Below are 15,132 nucleotides of genomic sequence, written 5' to 3'. Positions count from 1 at the left end.
ATGCCCACCTTTCACCACATTTATCCAACATGGTGTTAAAGTCTTACCAGAGTAACCAGGCAAGGGAAAAAAAGAAAAGATACTCATCTGGAAAAGAAGTCAAATTGTCACTGTTTATAGATTTTCCTTTACATAGAATGCCCCCAAAGAGTCCACCAAAAAACTATTAAGAACTAGTGAATTCAACAAGGTAGAATACAAAATTGATACCAAGAAAAATCATTAGCTTTGTTATATGTCAATAGTAAATTATTTGAAATAGAAATCAAAAAAGAAGTAATAGCTATAAGAAACAGAATACCTAGGAAAAACTGAACCAAAGTAGTGAAATATTTCTAACATACAAATCATAAAATGTTAATGAAGGAAATAGAAGTGGACATCAAAAAGGAGAGATATCCCCTGTTCATAGATAGGAAGAATCACTATTGCTAAAATGTCCATACTACACAAAGCAATCTACACATTCAATTCAATCCATGTCAAAATACCAATGATAATACAAATACAGTAATACTGTGAAAAACAGGTCACGATAAAGGGAAGTCACATACAAGGGAGGAGGGTAAAAGAAGGAAATTAAGAAGGTGACTATGGTTGATGTACTCTCTATCCAAGAATGAATACAGAAATTTTAAACAAGTTGAAACCACCATAAGAAAGGGACTAAGATACAGAGAAGAAAAATAGAGGAGATGAACCAAATTGGATAATACTTATATACATGGAAATGTCATAAGGAAAGTCCCTGTGTTAGCAATCTTTTTTTTTCCACACAAATGTTACTATAATAAAATGTGACACCCATTTCAATGAACATGAATAATATTTCCATATTTCTTATAAAGGATAAATCTTACAAAGAAATAGGTAGATAGATGATAGATAGATGGATGGATAGATAGATAGATAGATAGATAGATAGATAGATAGATAGATAGATGAATAAGTAAATATGTCAAGACCACACTATGTCTGGGCTTAAAAAAGTAGGGAGAAGTAGACAGAAGCTGTGTTATTACAAATCCTTAAGGCCATGTTACACCCTGGAACTTTTTGCTGATGATTAAAGAAATGCCCTAATCACTTTTAAATAACAGAAAGAAAATGGTATGATTTGTACTTTTAAAAAAATTTTATTTTATCATTTTTACATTCACTTACATGTGTATACATTATTTGGGCCACCTCCCTACCCACCTCGCCCACCCCCACCTCTGGGCAGAACCTGTTCCACCCTCTCGTTCTCCAATTTCATTGAAGAAAAAACATATAAGATAAAAAGAAAGAACATAGTGTTTTTGCTAGTTTGAGGTGAAGACAGCTATGCAGAGAGATTCCTTGTGTTGTTTCCATGCATATGTATATTACAACTCAAATTGGTTCATCTCTACCAGACCTCTTCACTACTTCCTAGTCCACTTCCCATAGTAGCCTCTGCCAGTTTAAGATTACTATATTCTCTCCTTTGCAGTGAGCCTATCAACCCCTGTGCAGCAATCTTAAACAAGCAAAAATGTCATTTTTTTTTCTTTTACAAAATTGGAGAGCAGGAGGGTGGAACAGGTCCTGCCTGGGAGGTTGGTACCAGTGGATAGGGGAGGAAGTAAGAAAAGGGTGTAGAAGGGTGAACATAGTGCAAATACTGTATACACCTGTATGCCAATGGAAAAATGATACCTGTTGAAACTATTTCAGGAATGTGGGGGAATAAAAGAGAATGGGGGAGGGGTGAATTCAAGTATGATATACTTGATATATTATAAGAACTTCTGTAAATGCCACAGTGTACCCCTACCCAGCACAATAATAAAAAATAGAAAAAATAAAGATATGTGTGCAAATCCATTATAAAAAATCAATGATATTCTTCATAGAACTAGAAAAAGCAATTGTAAAACTTATATGAAATCAAACTAAAAAAAAAACTGAAAAATACTACAAAGCCATAGTAATCAAAACAGCATGGTGTTCACATAAAAACAGAAACATTGTCCAAAGTGACACAATAGAGCATAGAAGTAAACCCACATATTTAGAGCCAAAGGATTTTCAACAAAGGTACAAAGAAAACACATTGGAGAAAAGACAGCCTTCTCACTAAGCTATATTGGGAAAATTGGATTTCTACATGCAGAAGAATAAAACTAGACCCCATTTCTCACCAGTTACAAAAGTCAACTCAAATGCATTTAATGCACTTAAATATGACATCTGTAGCTGTGAAATTACTAGAATGAATCATAGGGGAAACTCTTCAGGACATTGCTACAAAACTCAAGAGCAAAAAAAGGAGACCTAGAGCAGACATTCTGCAAAAGAAGACAACATTTATTGATTGAATTACTTGTCCTTTTGGTGTTAATTTTCTGATTTCTTTATATATTCTGAATATTAAAGGAGTAATGGGTGATGAATGTGAACAAAGTATATTGTATGCATATATGAAAATGCAGACTAAAACTCATTATCTTGGAAAATTAATAAATACTAAAATATATCTCAAATATTAAAAAATAAGACAATACAAATGGCAACTGGGTATATGGACAAATGCTTAAACTCTCTAATCATCAGGGAAATGCAATTCAAAACCACAATAATGTACCCTTCCCCTAATAAGAATATCCATTATCAATTGCTGGTGATGATGTGGAGAAAAGGGAACACTGACATGGTGTTGGTAGCAATGTAAATTAGTACAGCTACTATGGAAAACAGTATGAAAGTTCCTCAGAAATTAAAAATAAAATTATCATATATTCCAGCAAGTCCACTATTGAATATACATCAAAGAGAAAATAAATATGTTAGAGAGACCTCTGCATACTCACGCTTACTGAAGCACTATTCACAGTCAATAAGTGGAAATAATCTAAGTGTCCATCAACTAATGACTGAATAAAAATGTAAAATATATACATAATATGATATTATTCAGCCATAAAAAGAAAGAAATACTGTCATTTGGGACAAAATAGATGGAACTAGTGAAGTAAGTGAGGCACGAAAGACAAGTACCACATGATTTCACTTATATGTAGAATCTAAAATAGTTGATCTCTTAGAAGTGGAGGGTAGAATGGTGATTACCAGAAGTGAGGTACAGTATAGGGAAGGATGAATGACGAAAGATTGATCAAGTAGGTTACAGTTAGGAGAAAGGACCTGTGGTGTACTATCTTACAGTAGGGTGAGTATAGATGATACTAATGAACTGTACATTTAAAAATGCTAGAAGAAAATACATTGGAGGATTTCACCATAAAGAAATGATACCTGTTTGAAGAGATAAACATGTTTAATTTGATTTAAACATTATACAATGTATATATATGTCAAAAATCATGTTACTTAATATATACAATTTGATTTAAAAAAATAAATAAAACGAGAGTACTCTGATACTATGATGAAACAAGACTATTTTCTAATTTTGCCTAATGATAGACAAAACCAAGGTTTCTATGTCATCCACAAAATATTTGGTGATAGAAGCACGTCTGGTTTCTTGTAGCATCAGATCAGAATAAACTCTCATTCCATTATACTCTCTTCCAAATAACCCAAACAAAGCTCAAATCCTCTAAAATGCTATTTCTGACAGCCTCTACCAGAAATATGTTAGGGTTCTCCATAGTTTGTTTTTCCCTTTGCATCAGTGCTTAATAAACTGAATTTGTTTAATTAGTGGTGTGTTCTTAGTAGAATTTGTCTGACAGATGTTGACACTGGTAGGATTTTCTTTGGATGTGGGGGTGGAAGAATTTGCAGAGTTAATGATTGTATTTCATTACGTGAGTAAAGTGTGCTTCTTAAAAGAACTTAGAAAGTGACCAACATGATGGTTTGTCACAATTGCTATTGAATATTCAATTGCTTAATCATTTTACTAATAATTATCTGTCTATGAGACCCAGGTTATTTGTTCCATGAGAGCGGGAATATATCTAATTTTCATCATCAGGGCATCTGTAAGATTAAGAACAATGTCTGGCACTTTGAGGCTCAAGGTAGTTCAATAGAAGTATAATATAAACCACATATGTAGACTTAAATTTTCTAGTAGCAATGTTAAAAAATGTGAAATGGTGCAGGTAAAATTTACTTTAATAAAGTTATATTTAACTCAATACATCCAATCTTATCATTTTAGCATGTAATTAATATAAAATTATTAATAGACTCCTTTCATATGTCAGCAAGAAGGCAGAATAGGAAGTCCCTGGCATTATTTCCTCATAGAAACACAGATTTAACAATGATATAAGTAGTGAAATACCTTTACGAGAAGTCCAGAATTCAGTTAAAAAGTTTCAGTACCCCCAGATAAGCACAAAATCAAGATCAGCTGCACAGAAATGGGTAAGAAAAACATTTTCACATTACCTGACTCAGCCCCTCCCTCAAGTTGGTACAGTTCTGTGCCAAAAGAGATTGTGACTCGTTCCTGGAAGTGGGCAAATATCCAAAGTCCCTGCCTTTTCTGTACACTCCAAGGGTCCAGTTTCTGTCTTGTCTCACACATAATGCTAAGAAAGTGGCAAAACCCGGATGTCTGGGACAACTAGGGGGACCGGCAAATTTTGCACCTACCACGAGGCTTCGAGAAGATAAAAGAAATAAGATCTCTCCTCTAGGAGTGAGAGAGAAGTGGAGCATGGCTTCAATGTCACTGGTCTTTTAGCCTACTTCTTGATGAGCTGGATGATGCTCCACCTCACACAGAACACTGGAGAAGATGACATAATCTGGACATTTTTGGCAGCTTAGAACAGTAAGGTGATGCAAAGTTCAGAGACCGTACAGAATTAAGGTCCCTCCTGTCATAGGGAAAGAGACATGGAACATGGCTCCAACTTTCCAGACTTTTCAATGCACCACCCAAGGGTCCATTTTCTATCTTGCTTCACAAGGAGTATTTACGGAGCTGACATAGTCAGGAGTAGAAGACAGAGATATGGACTTCTGAAGAAATGCCATACTGTATAACTGAGGCAACTAGGAGCAAAGACCTGACTGGTAAAGGTCTTTATATTTAAAAAGCAGTCTCTAAGTGGGAAGAGAGGGCTTTTTCCAAATGCACAGACACCAACTGAAAGGTATAAGGAATATGAAGAGCCAGGAAAAGACAACACAATCACATTAACAAAATAAATCTCTACGACCTACCTTAAAGAAATGGAGATTTATGAATTGCCTGACAAGGATCCAGAAATAATTTTAAATAAGCTCAATAAGTTACAAAAGGATGCAGCTAGACTATTAAACTGGGAGAATATTATCAGGAGAATAATAGCAAGGAGATAGAAATGATGAAGAACCAAATAGGAATTGTGGACCTGAATAATAACAGAACTAAAATTAACTAGAGCAGTTCAACTGCAGACTTGACTAAGCAGAAGAATCAGTGAATCAGAGACATGTCATTTGAAAGCATGCAGTCAAAGGAACAAAAAGAAAGAAAGAATGGCTAAGAGTAAAGAAAATATAAGGAAATTATGGAATACCATCCATGAGCCAATATATGTATGATAGGAATCTCACAAAGGGAAAAGGGTAAGAAAATTAAAGAAATATTATTTAAATGCATGCAGTTACAAAAATTGTATGTATTAGAAATTTATGAAGAGAATAGGTTATAGGTGCTCTTACCACAAAAAGAAATGGTAAGCTGGGGATATTTCTGAGTCATATGCAAGGCCCTAGCACTGCAAAAAAAGAAAAGAATGAAATGGTAACTATGTGAGGAGATGGATATGTTAATTTTCTTGGATGTACCAATCACGTCAATGTGTATATAACAATTTTCATTTCAAATAGAAATATTAGAAATAACTGAAAAAAATAGTATGTTCTAAAAATGTGCCAAACAACACTGCACCTATTGTTAGCAATTTTGTATTCGGCATTTAAGTTTTTAAGGTAGAAGATCTCATCTTATGTGGTCTTACCTCAATTTATAAAAAATAGCAATGAGATATTTTACATATTCTTTGTTTAGCATTCTAAGTCTTTGAAATCCAATGTGTATTTCACACTTACAACATATGTCATTTCAAAGGTTAAATTTTTATTATAGGCATTGTAACTGTATTTATATGTCTTAAGACTTAGAGTTAAAAATTTATATTCATTCAGACTGTAGGCTTGGCTCAAGCTGTAGAAAGCTTGCCTATGAAATTTGAAGCACTGAGTTCAAACTCCAGTACCGTGTGTGTGTGTGTGTGTGTGTGTGTGTGTGTATCCAAGTACCCAGGTTTTCCAATAGCTGAAATATGTATTAGTTTTTTAAAGCTTTATCAAGGTATAATCAACATACAATATAAATTTGGTTCACTATTTTCCAGTCTACTTTCTCTCTGTTGTTCTATTTCTTAAAATTCTACTAATTTGTCCTCACGTTCATTGATTCTGTATTCTTTCCATTCTAATATTGAGCCATCTAGTATTCTTTTAATTTTAGTTGTGTTTTTCAGTTCTATGATTTCCTTCTCTTTGGTAACTCCTACTGCTTTCCTGAGATTTTCTGGTTTATAATTGTTTTAAGAAAATTTGTAACTGCTGTTGAAACATTTTTATAATTGATGTTCTAAAGTGTTTGTTAGATAATTCTATTATCTGACTCACCTCAGTGTTTATGTCTGTTGATTATCTTTTATCATTCATATTATGGCTTTCTTGTTTCTCTGTAGATGGGAAATTTTTAATTGTTTTCTAGGCACTTTTTGCATTACTGAGACTTTCGGTCTTATTTAATCTTTTGATCTTAACAGGTAGTCATCCAGTTATATTTAGCACCTAGGTGCTGAATACTTTTATGGCTTATGCTTTCAATGATGCTTTAATTTTCAGACCTTCTATGGTGTTATTTTCACATACTGTATTTATGTGATGTCCCTGGATCTTCCACTAATCTTGTTAGTATGACCTGAAGGGAGGAAGAACCTTATCTAGCCCAGAAACTTGGAAAAATATCCCTCCTATTTATGCCACTAGCAAACCATTGTCTTTAGATGGGAAAATGGATTCATACTATTCTTTAAGGATGAATAGGACACTTCTTTTTTTTTTTCTGTCTAAAGCATTTTATTTATTTTTTTCTTTTATTATTCATATGTGCATACAAGGCTTGGTTCATTTCCCCCCCCTGCCCCCACCCCCTCCCTTACCACCCACTCCACCCCCTCCCGCTCCCCCCCCTCAATACCCAGCAGAAACTATTTTGCCCTTATCTCTAATTTTGTTGTAGAGAGAGTATAAGCAATAATAGGAAGGAACAAGGGGTTTTGCTGGTTGAGATAAGGATAGCAATACAGGGCATTGACTCACATTGATTTCCTGTGCATGGGTGCTACCTTCTAGGTTAATTCTTTTTGATCTAACCTTTTCTCTAGTTCCTGGAATAGGACACTTCTTGAACTGTATATCTGTTGTGCCTTGATCTCTCTTGCTGTTGCTGATCACCTACCTGTTTCTCTAGGTGGAGGAAAAATGATCTGGATTATGGGGACAAAGAGGCTTTTTGTAACAAATGAAAAAATGCTCACCATCTCTAGCCATAAAGGAAATGCAAATTAAAACCACACTAAGATTACACCTCACCCCTGTTAGAATAGCCATCATCAAAAACACCACCAACAACAGGTGTTGGCGAGGATGCAGGGAAAAAGGAACCCTCTTACACTGCTGGTGGGAATGCAAGCTAGTGCAACTACTCTGGAAAAAAAATATGGAGGCTTCTTAAAAATGTAAATATAGATCTGCCATATGATCCTGCAATCCCATTCCTGTGGATATACCCAAAGGAATGCGACACAGTTTATTCCAGAGGCATCTGCATACCCATGTTTATTGCAGCACTATTCACAATAGCCAAGTTATGGAAACAGCCCCACTACAGATGAATGGATTAAGAAAATGTGGTACTTATACACAATGGAGTTTTACTCAGCCTTGAAGAAGAATGAAATCTTATTATTCTCAAGTAAACGGATGGAACTGGAGAAAATCATTCTGAGTGAGGTTAGCCAGGCTCAGAATGCTGAAAATTATATATTCTCCCTCATATGCAGACTTTAGATCTAGGGAAAATACAGCAATGTTGTTGGACTTGGGTCTCATGCTAAGGGGAGAGCACATACGGGAGGTATGGGGATAGGGAGGAAACCCAAAACACGAAAGTGTTTGATGGCCCCACTGCAGAGGAACTAACACAGAAACCTTAAAGTGACAGAGGTCAATATGAGAAGGGGATCAGGAACTTGTGAAAAGGTCAGTTTGAGATGAATCAACTTGGGTTGTAACACATTTATACATGGAAGCAATGCTAAGAATCTCTCTGTATAGCTATCCTTATCTCAACTAGCAAAAATGCTTTATCTTTCTTATTATTGCTTATGTCTTCTCTTCAACAAAATTAGAGATAAGGGCAGAACAGGTTCTGCCTGGAAGCGAAGGGGGGTGGGGGGAGAAGGAGGGGGCTTGGGAGAGGGGCCGGGGGGAGAAATGGCCCAAACACAATGTATGCACATGTGAATAAATGAATAAATTTTTTTTTAAAAGAGGCTTTTTGTTTTAACATCCCCTTTGACATTGCAGCCTGGTGTACCAAGATGACAGAGGGGAAGATCAGTCCCACCACTGAAGCTGAATACTTTCTCTGGCTGCTGAATGTCAGTGGGGACTTTAATTGATCTTCTTTGCCTACGTTATCAGGCTTGCTCCATGCTTTTTCTGAGACTCCTGCTCATCTAGGAGAAGGATAAGTCTATTCAAGCTTTATTCTGTTGCTAGTTTGAGACTCATGAGTTGCCTAGCATGGTTAGCTTTCTTATGTTCAGTAAGGGACTAAATACCCAATGGTCACTCTAAAGTCCTGGAGTTCCTAACCACTCACCTTCTTCCTTCTAACTTTCAGAGTTCTTTGTTGGAAATAGAAGGGAGAAAGGAATCTAGAAAATCCTATCAAGTACTGAAGTCTCAGTTCCAAATTTATTTATCCCTAAACCCAATTGATAACCTGAGTTACCTTTCTAAAAGACTCCTTTATTACTAAAACACTTAAATAGTTTCCAATCAATACACAGTTACATCAAAATATCTGGGGATACTTGTTCAGATGCAGAATTTTGGGTCCTATAGAGACCAACTAAATTAGATTCTTTGAGAAGACACAATTTTACTAAAGTTATGTTATATTAACATAAAATAAAATAATATAAAAATCATAACAGTTTCAGTAGAAAGCTAGGGAACAACAACAAAACAAGAATTCTTAAACATTACTTAATACTTTTAAATACCAAATTATACTTTAAATTGTAAGGTTAGTTATTTAATATTAATTCAGAAGTTCTATATCAATTGTAGGAAATTTTATGAATTAGCTTTGAATGTTTTTTTAAAGCAGAAAAAATTTCCCACAGATTGTTCAGTGTGTTGATTACTACATATTATTTGAGATTAACTTTGTGATATACATAAATGTTATGATCTCAAAATATCTTTTTTGAAACAATTCAGTCTTATCAGTGTTAAGTTTTGCCAGCTTTATAAAAATTATGATAATGTTTTCAATGGCATTTTTACTAACAACATGAGGAAACCCACTTTTTGCTTTAAATGAAAGATTACTTACTGCTCTTTTTCTAGAACACCCTGTAATCCAAGGCACAGTAAGGTTTCCTGAAATCTGTGAAAACAACAAATGGAATCTCAGTAAGGTATATACTCACACCACTTGGAATGTTGATCAACACCAAAGAATTCATATATGATGTCAAGATAGGTCTGCATTTAGTATATATTTACCAAATAGATAGCATTTTTTCCTTATTGAAGTCAGCAGATTTAAAGGGCCTTCTTTTGTGGAAAAAAAATTAGAAATGTAATAAAATTCCCATGGAAATTTAAGGAAAGTTCCTAGACCATTGTGAGACTTTAAAATTGCTGGGGCCCTGTTAGGGGATTGGAAATCTATGGAAAATAGAATTATCAAAATAAGAATTTACAGGTGGGTGCTAGTGGTTCATGCCTGTAATTCTAACTAGGTTAGAGGCTGAAATCAGGAAGATCACGATTCGAGGCCAATGTGGACAAAAAGTTCATAAGACTCCATCTCAACCAATACCTGGGTGCAGTAGTGCACCCAAGCTACATGGGCATAGTGGTGCACACTTATCATCCCAGCTACAGTGGGGAGCATAAAATATGATAATTGCAGTTCAGGATAGCCTGGGCAAAAAGTGAGACCCTATCTCAAAACAACCAGAGGAAAAAAAGGCTGGAAGCATGGCCAAAGCAGTAAAGCAGCTACCTATCAAGGGCAAAACCCTGACTTCAAACCCCTAGTACTACAAAAAAAAAAAGATTTAGTGCTCTGTGGAATAAGCAAAGTGATTGCAAGAACTATAGAACTTTTTAACTAGGGTATCACCACAAAACAATAGATGACTCTAAAATGAAAGGTATATACTATAAACTACTTAAACACATTACTTCTAATTACTTTGAAAACTCAGCACTTGACTAAATTAATATAATTATTGCTACAGGTGCTTTCTTAATGAAAATCATAACATCCAGTGCAAATGACTGAAAACACTCTTTCTCTAAACTCTGGCACATTTCAAGTCCATTCACTATGTCCTCCATCCTTCATTACAAAATGGTAAATTGTAGATTTTAATAGATCACTAGTTTAAAGGAAGATTATTTTGTATAATGTTTGATTGCAAAAGAGAAAATGTGAACCTTTAAGCATTAGCATCTGTACATCAAAACTCTCTAGACAGGAATGTGTCCAATAAAATATGTTCTTTCTGAGTTACATTCCAGTGTTTAGTGTTGATAATGAAGTTCTGCAATGTTGTAACCATGAACAGGTATATCTTGCATAGTACACAATTATTTCATATTTATGCAAGTACTTTCTAATTTCCAAAAAAAAAAATTCAGCCTTTACAAATGGAGCAGAGCATTATGATAGCTAAGGATGCCTTCATTTAAATACTGTCTTATCTACCCATGCACTTACACCCAAAATTGAAACAATGCTTCTAAAGAATCCTATTTAGTAGCATGATTGGCCCTTTTAAAATAAAATCTATAAAGGCAAATAGCAGCGCTACCTGATTACCTCAGCATTGCCATGCAAGGATACAGGTGTTACTCCAGTGGAATTCTGGGGAGTTTTTACAAAAACCAAAGTGGTACTGTGAACTGTGGCTTGCAAAAGCTTGGACTTAACTGTACTTTTTCACGGGCTACACAAAGATTGGGTAGTAGTCTATATTCTTTACTTGCCCTCTTTTTCCCTCTCAAATATATTTCTCCTGAGAGACTGACAAGTAAAATCAGCCTTAATAGATGATGATGGTGATGATGGTAGTTATGTGGTATTCCATCAAACATTTAATGCTTTTGGTAACTTGTATTCAGTGATCACCTATATAGTAACATGTCTACTGGCAAGGAAGGAATGATAATCAGTCAATGTAAAGAATTCAGTAACCTCAATTATTCAAACCCCAGGTAAATTATTACTGTCCCTGGCAATAGGTCTACCATTTTACTTTGAACTCCAAATATACCAATATAAAGGTGTAGGCTAAAATAACATAAACTGCAAATAATACTTTTAAGGATTAGTAAAAAATATTTTTACTTACTGTAAAATCCCACTACAGTAGAATGGCGATTGGCTAAATGTTAACAGAGTCATGACAATGTGTGAATAATTTCTTTTTTTAAATGATGAAATGAGAATAATAAAGAGGTTTCTTCTGAAAAAAAATTTTCTAAAATGTTTCCTTTATTTTCATCCCATCAAATCATACTTGAGTTTGCAAAGTGAAATCATTGTGAACTTCAATGAAGAAGTTAAATATGCTAAAATAATCACATGATAACTTCTATAAAACTATAGGTATCCAACTGTTTTGGATAGTCTGTTCACATAATCCCATTCATTAGTGAGGATGTTTTGAAACTGGCTACACAGAACTTCTAGAGAAAATATGTTAAAACAAAGGAATTGCATATAAAACAAAACAGAACCTCAATCCAGTAACTACCGAAAGGTTACATGACATTCAAATGCTATCTGTATTCTACTAACTTTTACTGTTTTACTTCAAATGTATTCTTCACTTCCTGGCACAACTCAGGAACTGCTAGGCAGAGTAGCTGCATCTGTAGGCTTTTTTCTCATTTTGATTAGCATATATTTGTTGCACAAAGGAGTTTCATGGTGATATATATATACAATGTACACTGATCAAACCCATCGCATCTATCTTCCCTACCCCCTTCTAGGAACACATTCAACAGACTTTATTTTTCTATTTTCATGCATGTATACAGAATATTTTGACTATATACTTCCCCCACCTTCCTGCTGGTACTGAACTCCAAATAGTACCACTTTTACATTACTGTCATCCATTTTTGAAGAGTAGATTCTGCATCTTGGTCTGGGTTATTTTGCTTAATGTGGTGATCTCTAATTTTTAAATCAGAGCACAGATAAATGCTTCTCCAACTTTGGGAACTTTTATTTGGTGCAATATTGAAAACAGACTTCTCCCTTATTGAAACATATAAAATATGGTACTCAAATGAGAAGAGCAATAAACTTCTCATTAAAATGATTTTCAATTTTAAACACACTTTAAACAGACTAGTTTAGAAAACTGCAAACTTATCTATAAGGAAACAAGGCTGATTTAACAAATATTTTAGAACTTAAATATTTAAAGGAGTGCTGTATATTTCAAAGTAGAAAATTTAGGACATTATAAACTCTACAATGATGTTGCCATTTTTTAGATGACTTGGGGAAATTTTGGAATCATCAGTTCATGCTTCATCCACAGATTCAGTAACATTACCTCACTCACCTTTTATTTTAATCAAAAATTTGCAGCCAGATTACACATACATAGTATTCACCAAACATGACTCAGAATGAATTCTATTTTCCAAAATCAAATTTTCCTCAAATGATGATCATCTGTCACCACAGAAAGCATTTCAAAGAATTCCACAGTTTTATAAAAGAATTTCAAGAACTTTTTGGCAAATTGAACATTAACATAAGTATATATAACTTTCCAAGGTAACTAATTTGAATTCTGTTCAAATGTCTATCAGGTATCTCTTCTACATGAGGTACCATTTTAGGTTCTGCAGGAAATAAAAAGATAGGTAAAGCATAATTTCCTGGAGGGCAAGAACTATGATTTGAGAGGAAGAGATAGACAAGAAAATGAATGACTTTAATACAAAGAAAATAATGGTAAGTGTCATAATGGATGTACAATAAATGAAGTGCAATAAAAGTTCAAAATAAGGCAAAATTACACCCACTTCTGAATTAATATCTCAGCTAAACCTTAAAAGATGAGTAGAATTTTGATGAACAGAAATCAAAAAGAGACACACCATGGAAAAAGAAAACCATGAGCACATTGGAATAAAAGGATAGGATGTGTTTGAGGATTATCAGTTCAACTAGCACTGTAAAGAGTTTGGGGTTACTTTGCAGAGGCCATAAATTCCAGATACACTTATATCGAATTCTGTAGAAAATGAGGAGCCATTGAAAGTTCTCAAGCAGAAGTGCTGTATGTTCAGAACTGTATTTTTGTTTTTTTTTTTTAATTTTTCTTTTATTATTCATATGTGCATACAAGGCTTGGTTCATTTCTCCCCCCTGCCCCCACCCCCTCCCTTACCACCCACTCTGCCCCCTCCCTCTCCCCCCCTCAATACCCAGCAGAAACTATTTTGCCCTTATTTCTAATTTTGTTGTAGAGAGAGTATAAGCAATAATAGGAAGGAACAAGGGTTTTTGCTGGTTGAGATAAGGATAGCTATACAGGGCATTGACTCACATTGATTACCTGTGCGTGGGTGTTAACTTCTAGGTTAATTCTTTTTGATCTAACCTTTTCTCTAGTACCTGGTCCCCTTTTCCTATTGGCCTCAGTTGCTTTAAGGTATCTGCTTTAGTTTCTCTGCATTAAGGGCCACAAATGCTAGCTAGTTTTTTAGGTGTCTTACCTATCCTCACCCCTCCCTTGTGTGCTCTCGCTTTTATCATGTGCTCATAGTCCAATCCCCTTGTTGTGTTTGCCCTTGATCTAATGTCCACATATGAGGGAGAACAAACGATTTTTGGTTTTTTGAGCCAGGCTAATCTCACTCAGAATGGTGTTCTCCAATTCCATCCATTTACCAGCGAATGATAACATTTCGTTCTTCTTCATGGCTGCATAAAATTCCATTGTGTATAGATACCACATTTTCTTAATCCATTCGTCAGTGCTGGGGCATCTTGGCTGTTTCCATAACTTGGCTATTGTGAATAGTGCCGCAATAAACATGGATGTGCAGGTGCCTCTTGAGTAACAGTCTTTTGGGTATATCCCCAAGAGTGGTATTGCTGGATCAAATGGTAGATCGATGTCCAGCTTTTTAAGTAGCCTCCAAATTTTTTTCCAGAGTGGTTGTACTAGTCTACATTCCCACCAACAGTGTAAGAGGGTTCCTTTTTCCCCACATCCTCGCCAACACCTGTTGTTGGTGGTGTTGCTGATGATGGCTATTCTAACAGGGGTGAGGTGGAATCTTAGTGTGGTTTTAATTTGCATTTCCTTTATTGCTAGTGATGGTGAGCATTTTTTCATGTGTTGTCTGGCCATTTGAATTTCTTCTTTTGAGAAAGATCTGTTTAGTTCACGTGCCCATTTCTTTATTGGTTCATTAGTTTTGGGAGAATTTAATTTTTTAAGTTCCCTGTATATTCTGGTTATCAGTCCTTTGTCTGATGTATAGTTGGCAAATATTTTCTCCCACTCTGTGGGTGTTCTCTTCAGTTTAGAGACCATTTCTTTTGATGAACAGAAGCTTTTTAGTTTTATGAGGTCCCATTTATCTATGCTATCTCTTAGTTGCTATGCTGCTGGGGTTTCATTGAGAAAGTTCTTACCTATACCTACAAACTCCAGAGTATTTCCTACTCTTTCTTGTATCAACTTAAGAGTTTGGGATCTGATATTAAGATCCTTGATCCATTTTGAGTTAATCTTGGTATAGGGTGATATACATGGATCTAGTTTCAGTTTT

General features: G+C 34.9%; 1 protein-coding gene across 2 annotated transcripts in view; it reads right to left on the bottom strand.

Annotated features, from left to right (window-relative positions):
- Positions 1-15,132, bottom strand: part of Hdx (highly divergent homeobox) — a 146,945-nt gene that overhangs the window by 79,265 nt on the left and 52,548 nt on the right. For both annotated transcript variants that reach the window (XM_074062793.1, XM_074062792.1), the window contains exon 4: positions 9,641-9,694. In XM_074062793.1, the coding sequence (XP_073918894.1) occupies positions 9,641-9,694 (54 nt within the window). The remainder of the gene's footprint in view (positions 1-9,640; positions 9,695-15,132) is intronic.

The sequence above is a fragment of the Castor canadensis genome, chromosome X (genome assembly GCF_047511655.1).
Source record: "Castor canadensis chromosome X, mCasCan1.hap1v2, whole genome shotgun sequence".
Lineage (NCBI taxonomy): Eukaryota > Metazoa > Chordata > Mammalia > Rodentia > Castoridae > Castor > Castor canadensis.
The sequence above is the reverse complement of the archived record's forward strand: the minus strand, read 5'-3'. Positions and strand labels throughout refer to the sequence as shown.